This window comes from Triticum dicoccoides, chromosome 6B (genome assembly GCF_002162155.2).
Source record: "Triticum dicoccoides isolate Atlit2015 ecotype Zavitan chromosome 6B, WEW_v2.0, whole genome shotgun sequence".
Taxonomy (NCBI): Eukaryota; Viridiplantae; Streptophyta; class Magnoliopsida; order Poales; family Poaceae; genus Triticum; species Triticum dicoccoides.
This window is the reverse complement of record NC_041391.1, coordinates 3,431,697-3,446,332: the sequence shown is the minus strand read 5'-3', so window position 1 is coordinate 3,446,332 and position 14,636 is coordinate 3,431,697. Positions and strand designations below refer to the sequence as shown.

The 14,636-nt window shown below is 49.7% G+C and overlaps 2 protein-coding genes and 1 pseudogene across 2 annotated transcripts; 2 read left to right on the top strand and 1 right to left on the bottom strand.

Moving 5' to 3' along the window:
• The first annotated feature begins 845 nt into the window (after positions 1-845).
• Positions 846-3,644, top strand: LOC119323852 (annotated as a pseudogene).
• A 2,811-nt stretch (positions 3,645-6,455) lies between these two features.
• On the top strand, positions 6,456-11,133 carry LOC119323356 (protein disulfide isomerase-like 1-4). The gene is made up of 12 exons (XM_037596995.1): positions 6,456-7,115; positions 7,202-7,331; positions 7,968-8,133; positions 8,233-8,351; positions 8,450-8,530; positions 8,699-8,785; positions 8,919-8,993; positions 9,145-9,213; positions 9,296-9,376; positions 9,462-9,596; positions 10,499-10,555; positions 10,773-11,133. The coding sequence occupies exons 1-12, from the start codon at positions 6,520-6,522 to the stop codon at positions 10,953-10,955; spliced, it is 1,779 nt and encodes a 592-aa protein (XP_037452892.1). The 5' UTR covers positions 6,456-6,519; the 3' UTR covers positions 10,956-11,133.
• Positions 11,103-13,116, bottom strand: LOC119323357. The gene is made up of 3 exons (XM_037596996.1): positions 12,834-13,116; positions 12,393-12,755; positions 11,103-12,288 (listed from the first exon to the last, which is right to left on the bottom strand). The coding sequence occupies exons 1-3, from the start codon at positions 12,846-12,848 to the stop codon at positions 11,275-11,277; spliced, it is 1,392 nt and encodes a 463-aa protein (XP_037452893.1). The 5' UTR covers positions 12,849-13,116; the 3' UTR covers positions 11,103-11,274.
• Positions 13,117-14,636: the final 1,520 nt, after the last annotated feature.

Below are 14,636 nucleotides of genomic sequence, written 5' to 3'. Positions count from 1 at the left end.
GGGCTGTCCCCATCCCCCCGGTGCCCGACGTCGAAGCGCGGCCCGCCATCTTCGCCGCCGAGGTCGACCGCATGCGGGTGTCCCTGACGGAGGAGCAACGCGCCCTCCCCCAGTACACTGCCGACAACCACGCGTCGTGGGCGGTGTACTTCCAGCACCGGCAGGCGTAGAGGCTGGCGTCCACCAACAGGGCGCCGGTGGTGGGGGCGTTAAGAACAGAGAGGGGTGCCGCGTATGGTGGGGGCTCCCCAGGCAGCACGCTCCACGATGTGCTGGAGCACCTCGAGGGCCAGTGTCGCGCCTACGAGTAGTTCGCCATTCGGCCCGGGGTCGCGACGAGGGAGGTGTCGTCGTCCTCGACGACAGCGACGACGACGCGCCGCCGCCACCGGTCCGCTAGGGTGACGCCGGGAAAGGGTCCAGTAGGGGCGGCCGCGTCAAGGAGGAGAAGGCCGCCGACGATGATGAGGATGGTGGTGACGTCGGCGACTTCGCCGCGCTCAGCGAGTTCTTCGGCCCTTAAATAGTTGTAGTTGCGGTCTTTTTTAAATTAATTTCGCTATGTAATGTCGAATATGTTGAATATATGTTCAGTTTGCCGAACTTTAGCCGAATAATCTGACCAATTTGCCAAACTTTACTGAATATCCTTTTTAGAAAAAAAACATAAACGGCGTCTGGGGGGCGGTCCTGGGGCCGGCGGCTGAGAACCCACTCGCCCCCGCGCCGATTTTTAGCACCGGCCTGCCCCCAAGCGGCGATTTTATGCGCCCCCTGGGGGGCAACGGCTGGAGATGCTCTAACACGTACGCACTCTATATCCCACTCCTCGCCGGCCTACGCCCCGATCTCTCATCCTCCTCCTCCTCACCACCCCGTTCTTGCTCCTCCTCCCCCACCACTCCTCCGCCTCCTCCTCCCTTCTATACGTGGACCTCAAGCTCAACTACCTCACCGAGGACACGGGCACCAACAACCACGAGGAATATTAGGAACTCTTCGCCGGCAATGATGACAGGACCAAGGAGGACCCCAAGGTGGTCAACGAGGCCCATGTGGTCGTCCTCACCACCGCCAACTTCTCCTCCTTCCTCGCCGTCCGCCGCCACGTCTTGGTCGACTTCTGTGCACCCTGGTGCTACTTGTCCCGCAAGCTCGCCCCGGAGTACGCGGCGGCCACGTCGCACCTGGTCCTAAGAGGCTCGACGTCGCGCTCGCCATGGTCGACGCCACCTAGGACCGTGAACTCGCGCGCGCGCACGGGATCGAGGGATACCCCACCGTTCTCTTCTACATCGACGGCGTGCCGAGGCACTATCCCTACTACGGCGAGAGGACCAAGTAAGAGCATTTCTATCCGATCCCTAAATAATAGAGTAGTAAACCATCAAGTAAAATTAGTGGAGTAAAAATTTACTTCACTAACGATGGCCGGACCTAGCATGAACTTGAAACACTTACACAATATATCATCTAGCATTCGAATATTAAAAGATAAACATGCATATAACATATAAACCATTAACAAGCATATAGTTTCACGGATCTTGATTATCGAACTAAAACATGTATAGTTCATTCAAAATGCATCACTTCACTTATCAAGTTTGATCCAAAATCATCACAACATTTTTTGTGTTGTGAATCGAGGCCAACCATTGGCATGGACGAACTCAAACATCGTCCTTGCTAAAGAAGTCACCACCGCTACCACCATATACAAGGCCACCATCATCACCACGAGCACCATCCTCTCGGCCAACATCACCACCACCACCACCATCCTCTTCGCCACCATCATCACCACCACCACCATCACCACCACCACCATCACCACTGGCACAATGCTCTCGGCCAACACCACCACCACCACCACCACCATCCTCTCGGACAAGCGTATGAGACAACTCCAAAGATGCCAAGAATTTAGTAGTCTTCATCTCCGCACTATAACAACATCAAGACAATCCATCATCCATCAGCCGCCAACAATCACCGCAAAATGCATTGGCCCAAATGACAAAGAATTTTCTTTTACCTTGTGGGCATTTCATTGAGCACTTTGCGGCCACAGCCCTTGTTGTCAGCTGTAGTGGCCAGACGAGCTGTAGGGGTAACCGAAGAGGAAGCACGGGCTGCCGGACGGGGTAAGGGCCGGAGTTTTTTTTTTCTTTCTTCATCGCCGCCGCTTCGGTGAGGGCCGTTGGCCGCCGTCGGCTTCCGAGCACATTTGGCAGTGCCATGAGCAGAGGGAGGGCGGCCGACCAACACTCGACAGGCAGTGGCCACGCTGGCGACCTTGCTACCGGCGGTGGCAGCCGGTGTGGTGGAACATAGAGGATTTTTTATTCCCAACCTTTTCTTCGGGCGGGCGGCGCGCAGGGTTTAGGGTTAGGGTTTAGGGTTGGCGCAACCCCCTCTCTCTCTCTGAACGAAGGTAAAATAAGCACTTTTTACTGGCGACCAACGCCCCGGCGCACCAAACGCCTCCGCTTTCCTGTCATATATGCACGCGTACCACGCATAACAAACGGATTACAAAGCCGGCTTTGTAGCTAGCCTAGGCAGCGCAGTAGCCACGCAAGACGTGCTCACCCCAGCGCACGACCGCCTGATGACTCGGTTTCCCTCAACGTGCGCCGCTGCTCATCCGCGGGACCTCCGCACCATCGCGCATACTCAGCGCCCGCTGCAACTACCCATTGCTACATGACCTAGCACTACTGTGATGGACTCGGACGCGAGCCAAACTCACGCACCACCACGCGCGCACACACACGCACCGCCACGCTTCCGCTGCGCCCCAGTGCATCCCGCACGCACCCGATGCGACCGACGAGTCCGACCGCACCAGACGCCGTGGCTTATTCCAACATGGATATCCCAGAAGCTGGGCCCTGAGGTGCAGAACGTCACGACCATCGATGAGACCGAGAAGATCATCACCGGACACTGCCGCCTACCCGTGCTCGCCTTCCTCGACTCTCTCTCGGTACGTTCCAATCACAGCAAACCAAATTGCTGCCATTGCACTGCACGCACATGTGGGATGTGGCCATGTTACCCAGAACTTATTACTCTATCAACAAATGCTATAGGGCGCTCACAGTTACCTCAAGGCTGGAAGATATCAGCAGCTTGTACCGGGCTGTCAACTTCTACCAGACTACCAGTCCTGATGTGGCCAAGCTTTTCCATGTCGACCCGGAAGCAAAGCGCCCATCACTAGTCCTGCTCAACAAACAGGAGCACAAGTTAACCGTATATGGTAGTATCTTCTCTAATTAAATTGCTTTAGCCTTCAGCGCCAGCCCCTTTGCTTTTCAATTCTATGTACTGAGTTGGGGTTTGACTTAAAATTGGATAATTATAATAACGCTATGAGTATGTGTGTCTTGCAGATGGCGAGTTCAGAGCGTCTGCGATCGCCGAGTTTGTTTCGGCCAACAAAATCCCATTGATCACATACCACCCTCACACAGGAAGCCACCCCTCCAATGTTTGATAATCCGATCAAGAAGGAAGCAAGTCCTGTTGTATGCCATGGGGCATTTTTTTATATTTATGTATCGATGGAATTGATGAATTGAGTTGGATGGAATGGAAATGTTGTTTATATGGATCCAATGCAATGAACACAAAGCGGCAGAGCAATATAAGTTGGTAGAGTAGGGTAGCATACTCCATTGAGCCCTACTGGGGTGAGCCCAGTAGTGCAAGGAATTGCACACTGGGGTGAGCCCAGTAGTGCAAGGAACTTTGCAAGGAATTTCAAAGTTGCATGATTTTATGACCAGTGCCAAAAACCTGAGTACTTCTATCTTTGAACATTCCTCTTCATAACCGATAAGATATTCCTTCAAGAGATTGGGTGCAATTCTGCCGAGTCAATGTAGCTATGTAGAATGCTTGAATGATGCCGCGCGCTCACCAGCACTGCAAGCTTATTCAATGCTTGATTCTTAATAGATGATTTTTTTTTCCTTTTCTTTCATGTTGGATGAACCCGTCTACACAATATGACAATGATTGAGTCGTGCAACCTAAGAAAGGGGTCCGAAAAATCTTCGAAAGGCAGGAATGAAGCGGTATATCTTGGCAGAGGACTAAGGCAATCACAATGCATGAGTGATGTGAATTCAACCTTCACGTCATCCTTGTACATGTATAATTTTCAGTCGACAAGGCACCGAGAGAAGATCGGCTTCTCATCTGCACAGTGGCGGACCTAGAAATAAAATGAAGGGTGCGCACACTTTTAAAAAGTTGAAGTCTATTTAAATTAGCTTGCATATCCTTAAAATAAGCTAATTTTTACATAGTGAAAACATGTTTTCCAAAAACCTGGGTGTGCCATGGCACACCTGGCACACCCCCGATTACGCCACTGCATCTGCATGAAGGAATGAGTACCAAGAGAATGCTCGCATACTGGAATCAATCTTTCCACGAGAGAAAAACAGCCTTTTTGATTATTCTATTTTTTAAGTGCAATCTCCTCGTGATGTATATATTTGGACTTTTTAGTATATAGTATAAAAAAGACAGAAGATACAAAGTCATTGCATGCACTATTGCTGTCGATGTTCACTTGTAGAACTGTGTCTCATGCAGTGGCCGAGATACGGTTAAGGCACCCGCCTGCGCAAAAAAAAAACACTATGGAGCAGCCTTCAAAGAATGGAGGGAGTATATATTTTGTACTAACTTTAGTACAAACTCGGGTCACTTATTTTGGGACAGAGGGAGTATATATTTGACTATGTATGTGTTCATGGATATTTCACAATAGCATGGTAGAGATCTAAGCGTACAATTTATTTGTTATCATAGTTGTGATTCTAGTGTACTATTTCATAACACAAATACTGAGGCTTCTAGAATCAAGTATAAATTGAACTTTTAGCAAATTTATTTTGAAAGCTGGGTCCAATAATATGTTGACGATATGCACATGATTTGTACTTAGCATTGGAATAACATCCCTATAGTAGTCAAGGGTGAACAATGAAAATTATGGAAAAAGGCTTTTGCCCAACTTTATATATAAAGCCACCAATACAGGAAACGAGAAGATCCTTTTACAAAGCAGGTCAAACAAAAAAAATAGAACACGAGAATCCACATTCTACCACAAAGTAACCTAGACTACTGACAAGAGACGGAACAACGCCTCCAAGGGAAAGCACCGGGCCTAGTTTTGCAAACACTCACAACGAAGTTGTCGCTGGAGAGGGGCCCTGCCCTTCCACTCCGGATCATGAAGCCTGAGCCTGCCCACGGGCATCGAGGAATGGAAGGGTACCAATGAGGACCCGTGTAGAAGATAAGGAGGTAAGTGCAACCGTTCCACGTCAGCGCCGAAGAAGCTTGAAGCTAGGGTCTGAAAATGTCCGTTGATGGCGGCGCGGTACATCTAGGGTTGCAAGAAAAGCTCAAGGCTCGTGAGCCACTCGAGATCGACTCGAAAAGAAATGAGCTGAGTATGAACACTTTATGTTGCTCGATAGAAAAATGAGTTAATCTTGAGCCAACACTGGCTCGCTCGATTGTAGCTTAATAGCTCGATGTCATATAATTATATAAAATAATTTTGATGTATATTTAAAGAAAACAGGATAATTATTGCCAAATTTGCAGTGTCCAATTTTTCTCAATTTTACCTGGTAGGAAACATGGAGGCCTACTAAGCAGGAGAGATTTAGCCTCAATATGGTGCGTGGTCAGTCTTGTGTCAAATATCCTATTATTCACGGGCAAATTTTAAGAGCAGACACATCTTCATTTTTTTTGTCTTTCTAGCTCATTGATCCCTAATTATCAAGTGCTAGTCTTTAGTTGAGGGAGAATAAGTCAAATTTTATAGTGGTTTTCTATGTTGGGTTGTTGGCTATAATGTTTGAAAAATTGCATCATTCATAAAATCGTTTTATTATTTAGCTCGAAACTAGCTCGAGATCGATACAAGCTAAGCACGGGCCACTTTTCTACGGCTCGGCCTTGAGCTTCACTCAGTTTGAGCTAGCTTGAATTTTAGTATAATCTGACCTGAGGCTAGTCCAACTCGCTCGAACTCGAGTCGTTTGCAGCCCTAGGCACATCGGAGACAACATGGGCTTCACGACGATGCTCCTAGGAGAGAAACGATAACGACATGTCGCCGCCGCCAAGACCGGAGAAATGGTAGGGGGTTTTATCCAGAGCCCTGGGCGGCCCACAGAGATGGACCTCAGCGACGCCCCCAAGAGGGATACGACACCCACGGGTATCGCCGCCGCCCATCTTTAATCATCTTGGCATTGCTTGGGCCTGGCCCAGCACAAGGAGTTGATGGGGCTTATGTATGTGTCCCAACAACTCCTTGTTGGGGCTCATGTATGTGTTGGACTCAAAAAAAAAAGTATGTGTTGGACTCTCTCTTGAAAAAAATGGAGTCTTGGCAAGTCCAGCCGGCGGATCCCACTCCCACTTCCCCACACGCTCTCCCACGCAGCCACGCTCCTCGCCCGCCGGCCGGCCATGGCGGCGATGCCGATGCCCACGCCCCGATCTCTCCTGCTGCTCCTCCTCCTCGCCACCCCCTTCCTCCTCCTCCCCCTCGCCGCCTCCGCCTCAGTCCCCACCTCCAACCCGGACATCGACCTGGAGTACCTCATCAAGAACGCCGGCCTCGACGACGCCCCCAGCGACGACCCCGAGGACTGGCTCGACGACGGCGCTCCCGCCTCCCCCGGCGACGACCTCGGCGCCGACTACGACGAGGAGGACCTCTTCGGCGACGACGACGGGCCGGAGGAGTCCTCCCAGGGCCCCTCGGCGGCCGACGAGGCCCACGTGCTCCTCCTCACCGGCGGCAACTTCACCTCCGTCCTGGCCGCGCGCCGCCACGTGATGGTCGAGTTCTACGCGCCCTGGTGCGGCCACTGCCGCGCGCTCGCGCCCCACTACGCCGCCGCCGCGGCGCACCTCGCCGCGGACGGTGTCGACGTGGCGCTGGCCAAGGTGGACGCCACGGAGGAGCACGACCTGGCGCAGGCGCACGGCGTGCAGGGCTACCCCACCCTCCTCTTCTTCATCGACGGCGTGCCCAGGGACTACTCCGGCGAGAGGACCAAGTAGTAACAATTTCTGCAGATCCCCAATTCCCTCCCTGCTCCGGCTCCGCAGCTGTTAAGAGTTTTTTATTTTTGCTTTGCTGCAGGGACGCCATTGTGGCTTGGATCGGCAAGAAGCTGGGCCCTGCGGTGCAGAACCTCACCGCCGTCGACGAGGCCGAGAAGGTCGTCACCGGCGACGACGTGGCCGTGCTCGCCTTCCTCAATCACCTCTCGGTAAGATACGCAATGAATGCGCCTTCTCCGGTGGCAGCAAAGTCAACCAAACCCAAAATTGCTTCAATTGCAGCCCATGTTACCCAGATTGACCCAAGAATACAGTGCCTGAATTCCAACCAAAGCACTCATGTGGCCATGTTACCCCAAATTTAGTTCACCACAAATACAGTACATTATGTTTTTCTGAAAATGCCCTTGTTCTTTTGCTTGCTCACTACTAGTAGATAAAATGTCAACCTGCTGAGAACGATTCCCAGATGCTGAGAACGGTTCCCAGATGCGCCTGTATGTTTAGCTATCGGACACTTACATATAACATTCTGATAAAATCCTTAATTACTCTATAATTGAATGTTATCAGGTGCTCATAGTGATGAGCTTGCTGCTGCTTCAAGGCTTGAATTCCAACAAAAGCACTCATGTGGCCATGTTACCCCAGATTGATCCAAAATTACAATGCACCTTTCGTTTGCTCACTACTAGATAAAATGTCAACCTGCATGATTTGTTACCATGTACTGAAAACAAATCCGAGATGCGCTTGTATTTTTGGCTATTCTGCGCTGCATATATATATATATACACACACTATGGTGATGAATCATTAAATTACTCTGTCGTCAAATGATATAGGGTGCTCACAGTGATGAGCTTGCTGCCGCTTCAAGGCTGGAAGATACAATCAGCTTCTATCAGACTACAAGCCCTGATGTAGCCAAGCTTTTCCACATTGACCCGGAGGCAAAACGCCCATCAGTAGTCCTGCTCAAGAAAGAGGAGGAGAAGTTGACCGTTTTTGGTATCTTCACCTCCAAGTTGCTTTGCCTTTCCTTTCCATTTTTTTACACGTTTTGGTTCGACCGTTAAATTGGATAATAATGTACTCTGTGTCTTGCAGATGGCGAGTTCAGAGCGTCTGCGATTGCCGAGTTTGTTTCCGCCAACAAAATCCCATTGATCACCACACTCACACAGGAGACCGCCCCTGCGATTTTCGACAACCCGATCAAGAAGCAAGTATGTCGTGCTGTCTGCCATGGGGTTTTATATTCATCATGTACTCGGCCCATGTATCACTCCTTTGCTGACCTGCTGTCTTCTAATTTCGAATTCAGATTTTGCTATTCGCTGTTGCGAAGGAGTCCGCAAAATTCCTGCCCATCATTAAGGAAACAGCAAAGTCATTCAAGGGGAAGGTATTTTTTTTCTGTTGATCGGACCAGTGTTTCATGAACTTTTTCCTCTGTCGTGCTCCACGTTTTATACTCGAATCCAAGCCATCACTTATTTCCTTTCTAATAACTCGTGTGTTTGCTGAGGTGGAGTCTCACTAAGCACTGACGTGACCTGTGTCTCCAATGCAGCTTTTATTTGTCTTTGTGGAGCGTGACAATGAGGAAGTTGGTGAACCTGTTGCCAATTACTTTGGAATTACTGGACAAGAGACCACGGTAACGCCTCTTATTTTTGTTGTCATGTTTATCTATCTATTGATTTATTGCACAGAAGAACTGTAGAATGCAATAATTTGAGTTTGATTTTAATGTGTCTGCTCTTGTACGATCTAATTCGATTACTTTGCAGGTTCTTGCTTACACTGGGAATGAAGACGCTAAGAAGTTTTTCTTCACCGGTGAAATATCACTGGACAGCATTAAGGTAATTGCTGAAAACATTCTTGCAAATTCATTACTGGATTAGAAGTAAAATCATAGAGTGTGGTCAACAGTTGCAAGAGAATATAATCTGTAAAATCGATGAAGTACAGAGTTCCTTAAAATAATTATTGCTCCTTTTTTGTAATGCCCAGGAATTTGCTCATGATTTCCTGGAGGACAAGCTGACACCGTCCTACAAGTCTGACCCAGTACCTGAATCCGTGAGTGGAGAAGAATTATCTGGTATCTCTTTTCTCTGTCATTATTTACCAGCAATAAGACATTCTTTGCGTTCCCGTGCAGAACGATGAGGACGTCAAAGTTGTTGTTGGCAAGAGTCTAGATCAAATAGTTCTGGATGAGTCAAAGGATGTCCTTTTGGAGGTGTGTTCAGTTCTTGCGAGGTAGGTATTTTATAAGAAGATAAAAATTGTGTGCTGTCCTTAACGCCGCGCCATTTCGGACGCAGGTGTATGCGCCATGGTGTGGGCATTGTCAGTCACTGGAACCTATCTACAACAAGCTGGCCAAGTATCTCCGTGGCATCGACTCCCTTGTAATAGCCAAAATGGACGGCACAAACAATGAGCATCCTCGTGCCAAGGTCTGTGTCGCTGTCTGTTAACTTCTTCAAACTGGATATTACTTGCTAGACTAGTCTGAGTGCCGGGCCATAAGTCCTTTTCGATATTCCAATAGGGACTACATACGGCGCAAAATGAGTGAATCTACACTCTAAAATATGTCTATATACATCCGTATGTAGTTCATGTTGAAATCTCTGAAAGGACTTATATTTAGAAATGAAGGGAGTAGAAGTTATTTCAACACTTTATTCACTTACATGTGCAGTTGCACTTGTTTATGGTGCACAGATCTGTCTGCTGCCATCTATATATGTGCTAAATATATTTATTCGTCACCTATTTAGGTACAGTATCATGGTACAGTTTGTCTAATGGGTTAAAGAGGTAACCCCGCCCGTGCGTAGCAAAGCATTAATAGGCTATTGCCAGATTTGGTTAGGATGATAGAGATAGAGCTCGAGTCTTGTGGAACAAGTCTGAGTTGAGCCTCAGAGACGAACACTGTCGCCAGGTTGTTGAAGGACAGTGCCATAACATCTTGAAATAGTGCAACAGTATTACGATTACGACTGCTACGCAAAGGATCCGATTCCCAGATACAGAAACTTTAAAGTTGCCTCTCATTTAGCCCTGTTTTCCCTTTAATTAACTTTTCTTAAAGGGAGTACCTAGAACTCATTCATTTTGAAAACAAGAACAGATACAACCCACGTCAGCACATACGCATCTTATAGCATCACATCCAATGGCTACAAAAGGTGAATGAGACCAAATTATATCCCATCTAGATGAGTTATAGCAAAACTGTTTCTTAAATTTATACATGGAAAATACAGATACTCGATCTCTTCCGTTCGCTACCATGTAGACTTTTCCAGAATACAGATGGAACTGACACTTGCTTCCTGTTACATTACAGCCCGATGGGTTCCCCACGATACTCTTCTACCCAGCTGGGAAGAAAAGCTTTGAGCCTGTAAGTCACTTAGTTGATGTTTCACTTTTTTATTTAGCGACACATCTGCTAGTATGTGTTGTCTTTCAGTTTGTAGCAATAACATTATCCTCAGCTCCTTGCTGAAAGGATTTCATGTTTATATGCCATTGTAGAAGTAGCTAAGCTCACAGGTGCTGAAATTGGCATCCACTAATTCTGTTCCTTTGCTTTCATTTGGCTAAATAAACTCTTGCAGATAACTTTCGAGGGGGACCGGACAGTGGTAGAGATGTACAAGTTCCTCAAGAAGCATGCCGCCATCCCTTTCAAGCTCAAGCGCCCGGACTCGTCAGCGGCACGGACCGACAGCGCCGATGGCCCAGGCTCGACCACCGACAGCGAGAAGAGCTCCGGCTCGAACCCGAAGGACGAGTTGTAGGGGATTGACAAGTACGAGGAGGCGCCGATGATGTCGAAATCAGGAGGTGGAGAAGGAATGGCTAAGCTAGGTATCAACCAACCTTGGCTGCTGCAAGTGTATGCTGACAACACAAATACGTATTAACTACTGTAGAATCCAATGAAATAAAAGCAAGAGGTCCTTTTTCTTAGTACTACATACATCTTCTTGTCTTCGTATTTCCAAACACATACATTCGTACACAAAATCTGGGAGAAGGGTGGCCATCAGGTAACTGTATCTGTACAGCAAGAAAGTAGAGCACAGCAGAGTATATACATATGTATATGTATGTTGTCTATGGCTGAGGGGTATCGAGGTCCGACGACGGCGGCGGGGGGCGTCGGGCGGCAGTGGCGGCCCTCCAGCGGGCGGCCTGGAGCAGCACGGCGTTGGCGCAGATGGCGACGCCGAAGCCGGCGAAGGCGGAGAGGATGATGGCGATGACGGCCTGGAGCCTGACGTAGCGGTAGAAGAGGTGGGTGAAGAGGACGACCAGCAGGAACTGCAGCGCCGAGTAGGCCCACACGTACCTTCTCGACGAGGCCATCCCGGCGGTGGTGAGCGCCGAGAAGGTGCCGAGCACGACGGCGAAGGGCGCCGAGACGGCGAGGGCGGCGGCCGCGTTGCCGTGGTCGCCCACCAGCAGCTGCTCCAGGAAGCAGAAGTAGGCCAGCATGCTCACCGTCACCAGGATCACCGTCCCGTGCCGCCACACACCTCTCAGCCCTCTTCTTTCTCTTGCTTCTTGCTCTTCCTCTTGGCTGGTGCTGCCATTGCCATTGCCGGCGGTGAGGGGAGGAGGTGGTGGTGGGGGAGGGGCGGCGACGCGGCGGAGGGTGACGGGGAGGTTGAGGACATCGTGGCCGCAGACGTCGCAGTTGGGGTCGCCCTTGATGCCGAACCACTTGAGCGCGCAGCGGCGGTGCGCTAGGGCCAGCTCGCCCTTGCACCGGCACTCCAGCTTCAGCACGCCGTCGCCTGCCGCTTCCCCTCCTTCCTCCTCCTCCTCCAGCAGCGCCACCATGCAGATCCGGCACACCGCCTCCTCCTCCCCCACCTCCTCTTCCTCCTCTCCTGCTTCTTCTGACGGCGATGGCGAAGAGGGTGGCGGCGCCGACTCCGGCAATGGCATGGGCACCGACGACAAGGACACCCGGAACCGGCGCAGGGAGCTCGAGTCCGCCACCCGCTTCTTGCCGCCATGGGCGGGCAGCCTCCTAGAAATGGTGGCCATCGGCATCGACTGCGTCCGGCACACCGGCGGCTTCGGATGTTGCCGCTTGGACTGCGATCGCCATTGCCATTGCTCCTTCATCATCATCATCAAGAACAAGACCACAATGATCAGCTCAGTTATCATTCAAGCATGGCATATCTTTATATCAACTGAATGGATGATGAACTGCAACTTACTGCACAGCCGTCTTCAGCGGCAGCTAGCTCGTCAATGTCCAAGGTAGAGGAGGAGGTGGTGGCCGTCATCCTGAAGCTGCTGAAGAGCCTGGAGAAGGACAGCGACCGTGCGCCGCCGCCGGGCCCGGCCGCCTCCTCCTGCCACCCCTGCTCGCCTGATCTTGATGATCTACTCAGGCTGCTGCTCCTCCTTCTCCTCTTCACCGGCAATGGCAATGGCTTGCCGGCATCCTGTTCCTGCTCACACGCCAAGAGCAGCGGCCGCTCGCCATGGCGATGATGCTCTTCCTCGTCCTCCTCCTCTTCCTCTTCTTCTTCCTCCGTCGTCGGCGTGGTCGCGGCGCCGCCGTCCTTGTTGCTCTCCTGCACAGGGAACCATCATCTTCAAGGCATGTATGTTGTTGAATGAATATGCATGGAGAAGATAGGAGAGAAGCTTACCTGCTGAGGAGCCATGGCAAAGAAGCACCCCAGGGATGGAAGGGATGGATGATTAACAAGGGAGGGCCACAGCAGGATGCATCACATTTGCAACAACAAGATAACAATTATTTGTAATGTGTGTGTACTGCTGCAGCAATAAAACCCGGACAGTGACGAATGATAATGGATGGAGCCGTGGGAAAGGGAGAAAAAGGATGAAGCACAAGCTACACACACACACACACTCAAGTCAGTGAGTGAGATTGGTTGGGATAGTGAGTGATGGACTTCTGCTACCTATCTATCTAGCCTAACTGCAACCACGTCGAGCCTAATTTAATCCCCGTTGAGAATTCTCCTGTCCAGTTTCTCAAAAACTGATTACAAGGTGACAACAGCTTCTTCTTCTTCTTCTTCTTCTTTTGTTGTTGATCGGTTAAAAGCAACACACACACACACATAGATGCATAACAAAAAAGACACAGTTCTTGTAGACCAAATGGTAACAGCTGCTGATGGGTTACCTGGAAATGAGCGGTTTCGCTCAAACGCTCGGTCATCGTCAACGTCCCGCGCAGCGAATCATCATCGTCCACGTCACGAGGAGCGAATCGCGTGCATATATATAACAGCGTGGTTGCAAAAGCAACACACAGATAGATGCATAACAAAAAGACATAATAATGATAACATCGAAAAGATGTGAGTTGTTGGGTGCCATGGACACGGGCAATGCCGCGTCGCTGTTGCTTCCCTCCCACACATCATTCATTCATTCAGGAAGAAAAAGGAAGCAGCAACAGAGACGACGTCTCACACAACATCCTTCACTTACTACTCATGGAGTACGCTTTACGCAGCCCAAACACGCAATAAATCGCAACATTGACGAGTCGGGAGTGCAACCATCAGGCCTTAATTTCTCTCAAGACGGATGGATGACAACAGACACCATTCCAGACAGACATTTCTTATTTCCTCTTGTTACAGAGATACTACATACACAGGTCCCGACAACAACGACCGACTGACTGACTATAGCCCCCTCTCGAGCAAAACAGGTGTTGTGTGGTTAGTACTTGGACGTCGCCTCCTTGATCTCCTCCAAGCTGATAGCCTGCAAAAAGCATGCGCCTGCGTGTTAGAAAGAGATGACGATACGGAGCTAGGCAGTATCTGAAGCTGTGGTACCGACAGCACGGAAAGAGAATGGAGACGTGCCTGGTCCTCTCCGGCAAAATCGTTGTCGGGCGTAAGGAAAAGCATGCAGTGGCACTCCTTCCTGCACAAGTAGATCATAGAGTTGAAGAAACAGATTGCTATGACCAAGTTTCCCCTTTTTATACTTTCCAGGTCACATACATACCAGCACAAACTAAACTATGTTTCATGGCTGTTTACTATAATAACATGAGTGGGTGAGGGAGCCAATTATTCTGACCGAGCTTTCACTTGACACCCCTTACATTCCACGGTGCTTGTTTACTGCTGCGCACAAGTGGGTCAAGAACAGATGATTCTAACCGAGCTTTCATTTCTAGTAAATCCCTTTCCAGTTGAAAGCCGGCACGGATTGCGTGCCACGGTTGTTTACCATACATAAGTAATGCTAGTATTTATCAACAATACATGCCAACATCACAGGAGATACGCATCTGGGTAACTTGTGCTCCGGCAGCAAATCACAGTTAATGATGTGAAATGGATATACGCAACAGAAAGGAACATATGTCGGACAATGATAAGAAGCCAAAGAGGGGTTGAAACCGAGCCCTCCGGTACATCTCTGGCATTTAAACATGACGAGAAAAAGGGCATCCC

Bases quoted from the DNA above. Each gene is read 5' to 3' on its own strand.
- LOC119323356 (XM_037596995.1), top strand. From the start codon at position 6,520: ATGGCGGCGATGCCGATGCCCACGCCCCGATCTCTCCTGCTGCTCCTC. The intron at 7,332-7,967 runs GTAAGATACGCA...CAAATGATATAG, and splicing joins CCTTCCTCAATCACCTCTCG to GGTGCTCACAGTGATGAGCT. The intron at 10,556-10,772 runs GTAAGTCACTTA...AAACTCTTGCAG, and splicing joins GGAAGAAAAGCTTTGAGCCT to ATAACTTTCGAGGGGGACCG.
- LOC119323357 (XM_037596996.1), bottom strand. The intron at 12,289-12,392 runs GTAAGTTGCAGT...ATGATGATGAAG, and splicing joins CCGCTGAAGACGGCTGTGCA to GAGCAATGGCAATGGCGATC.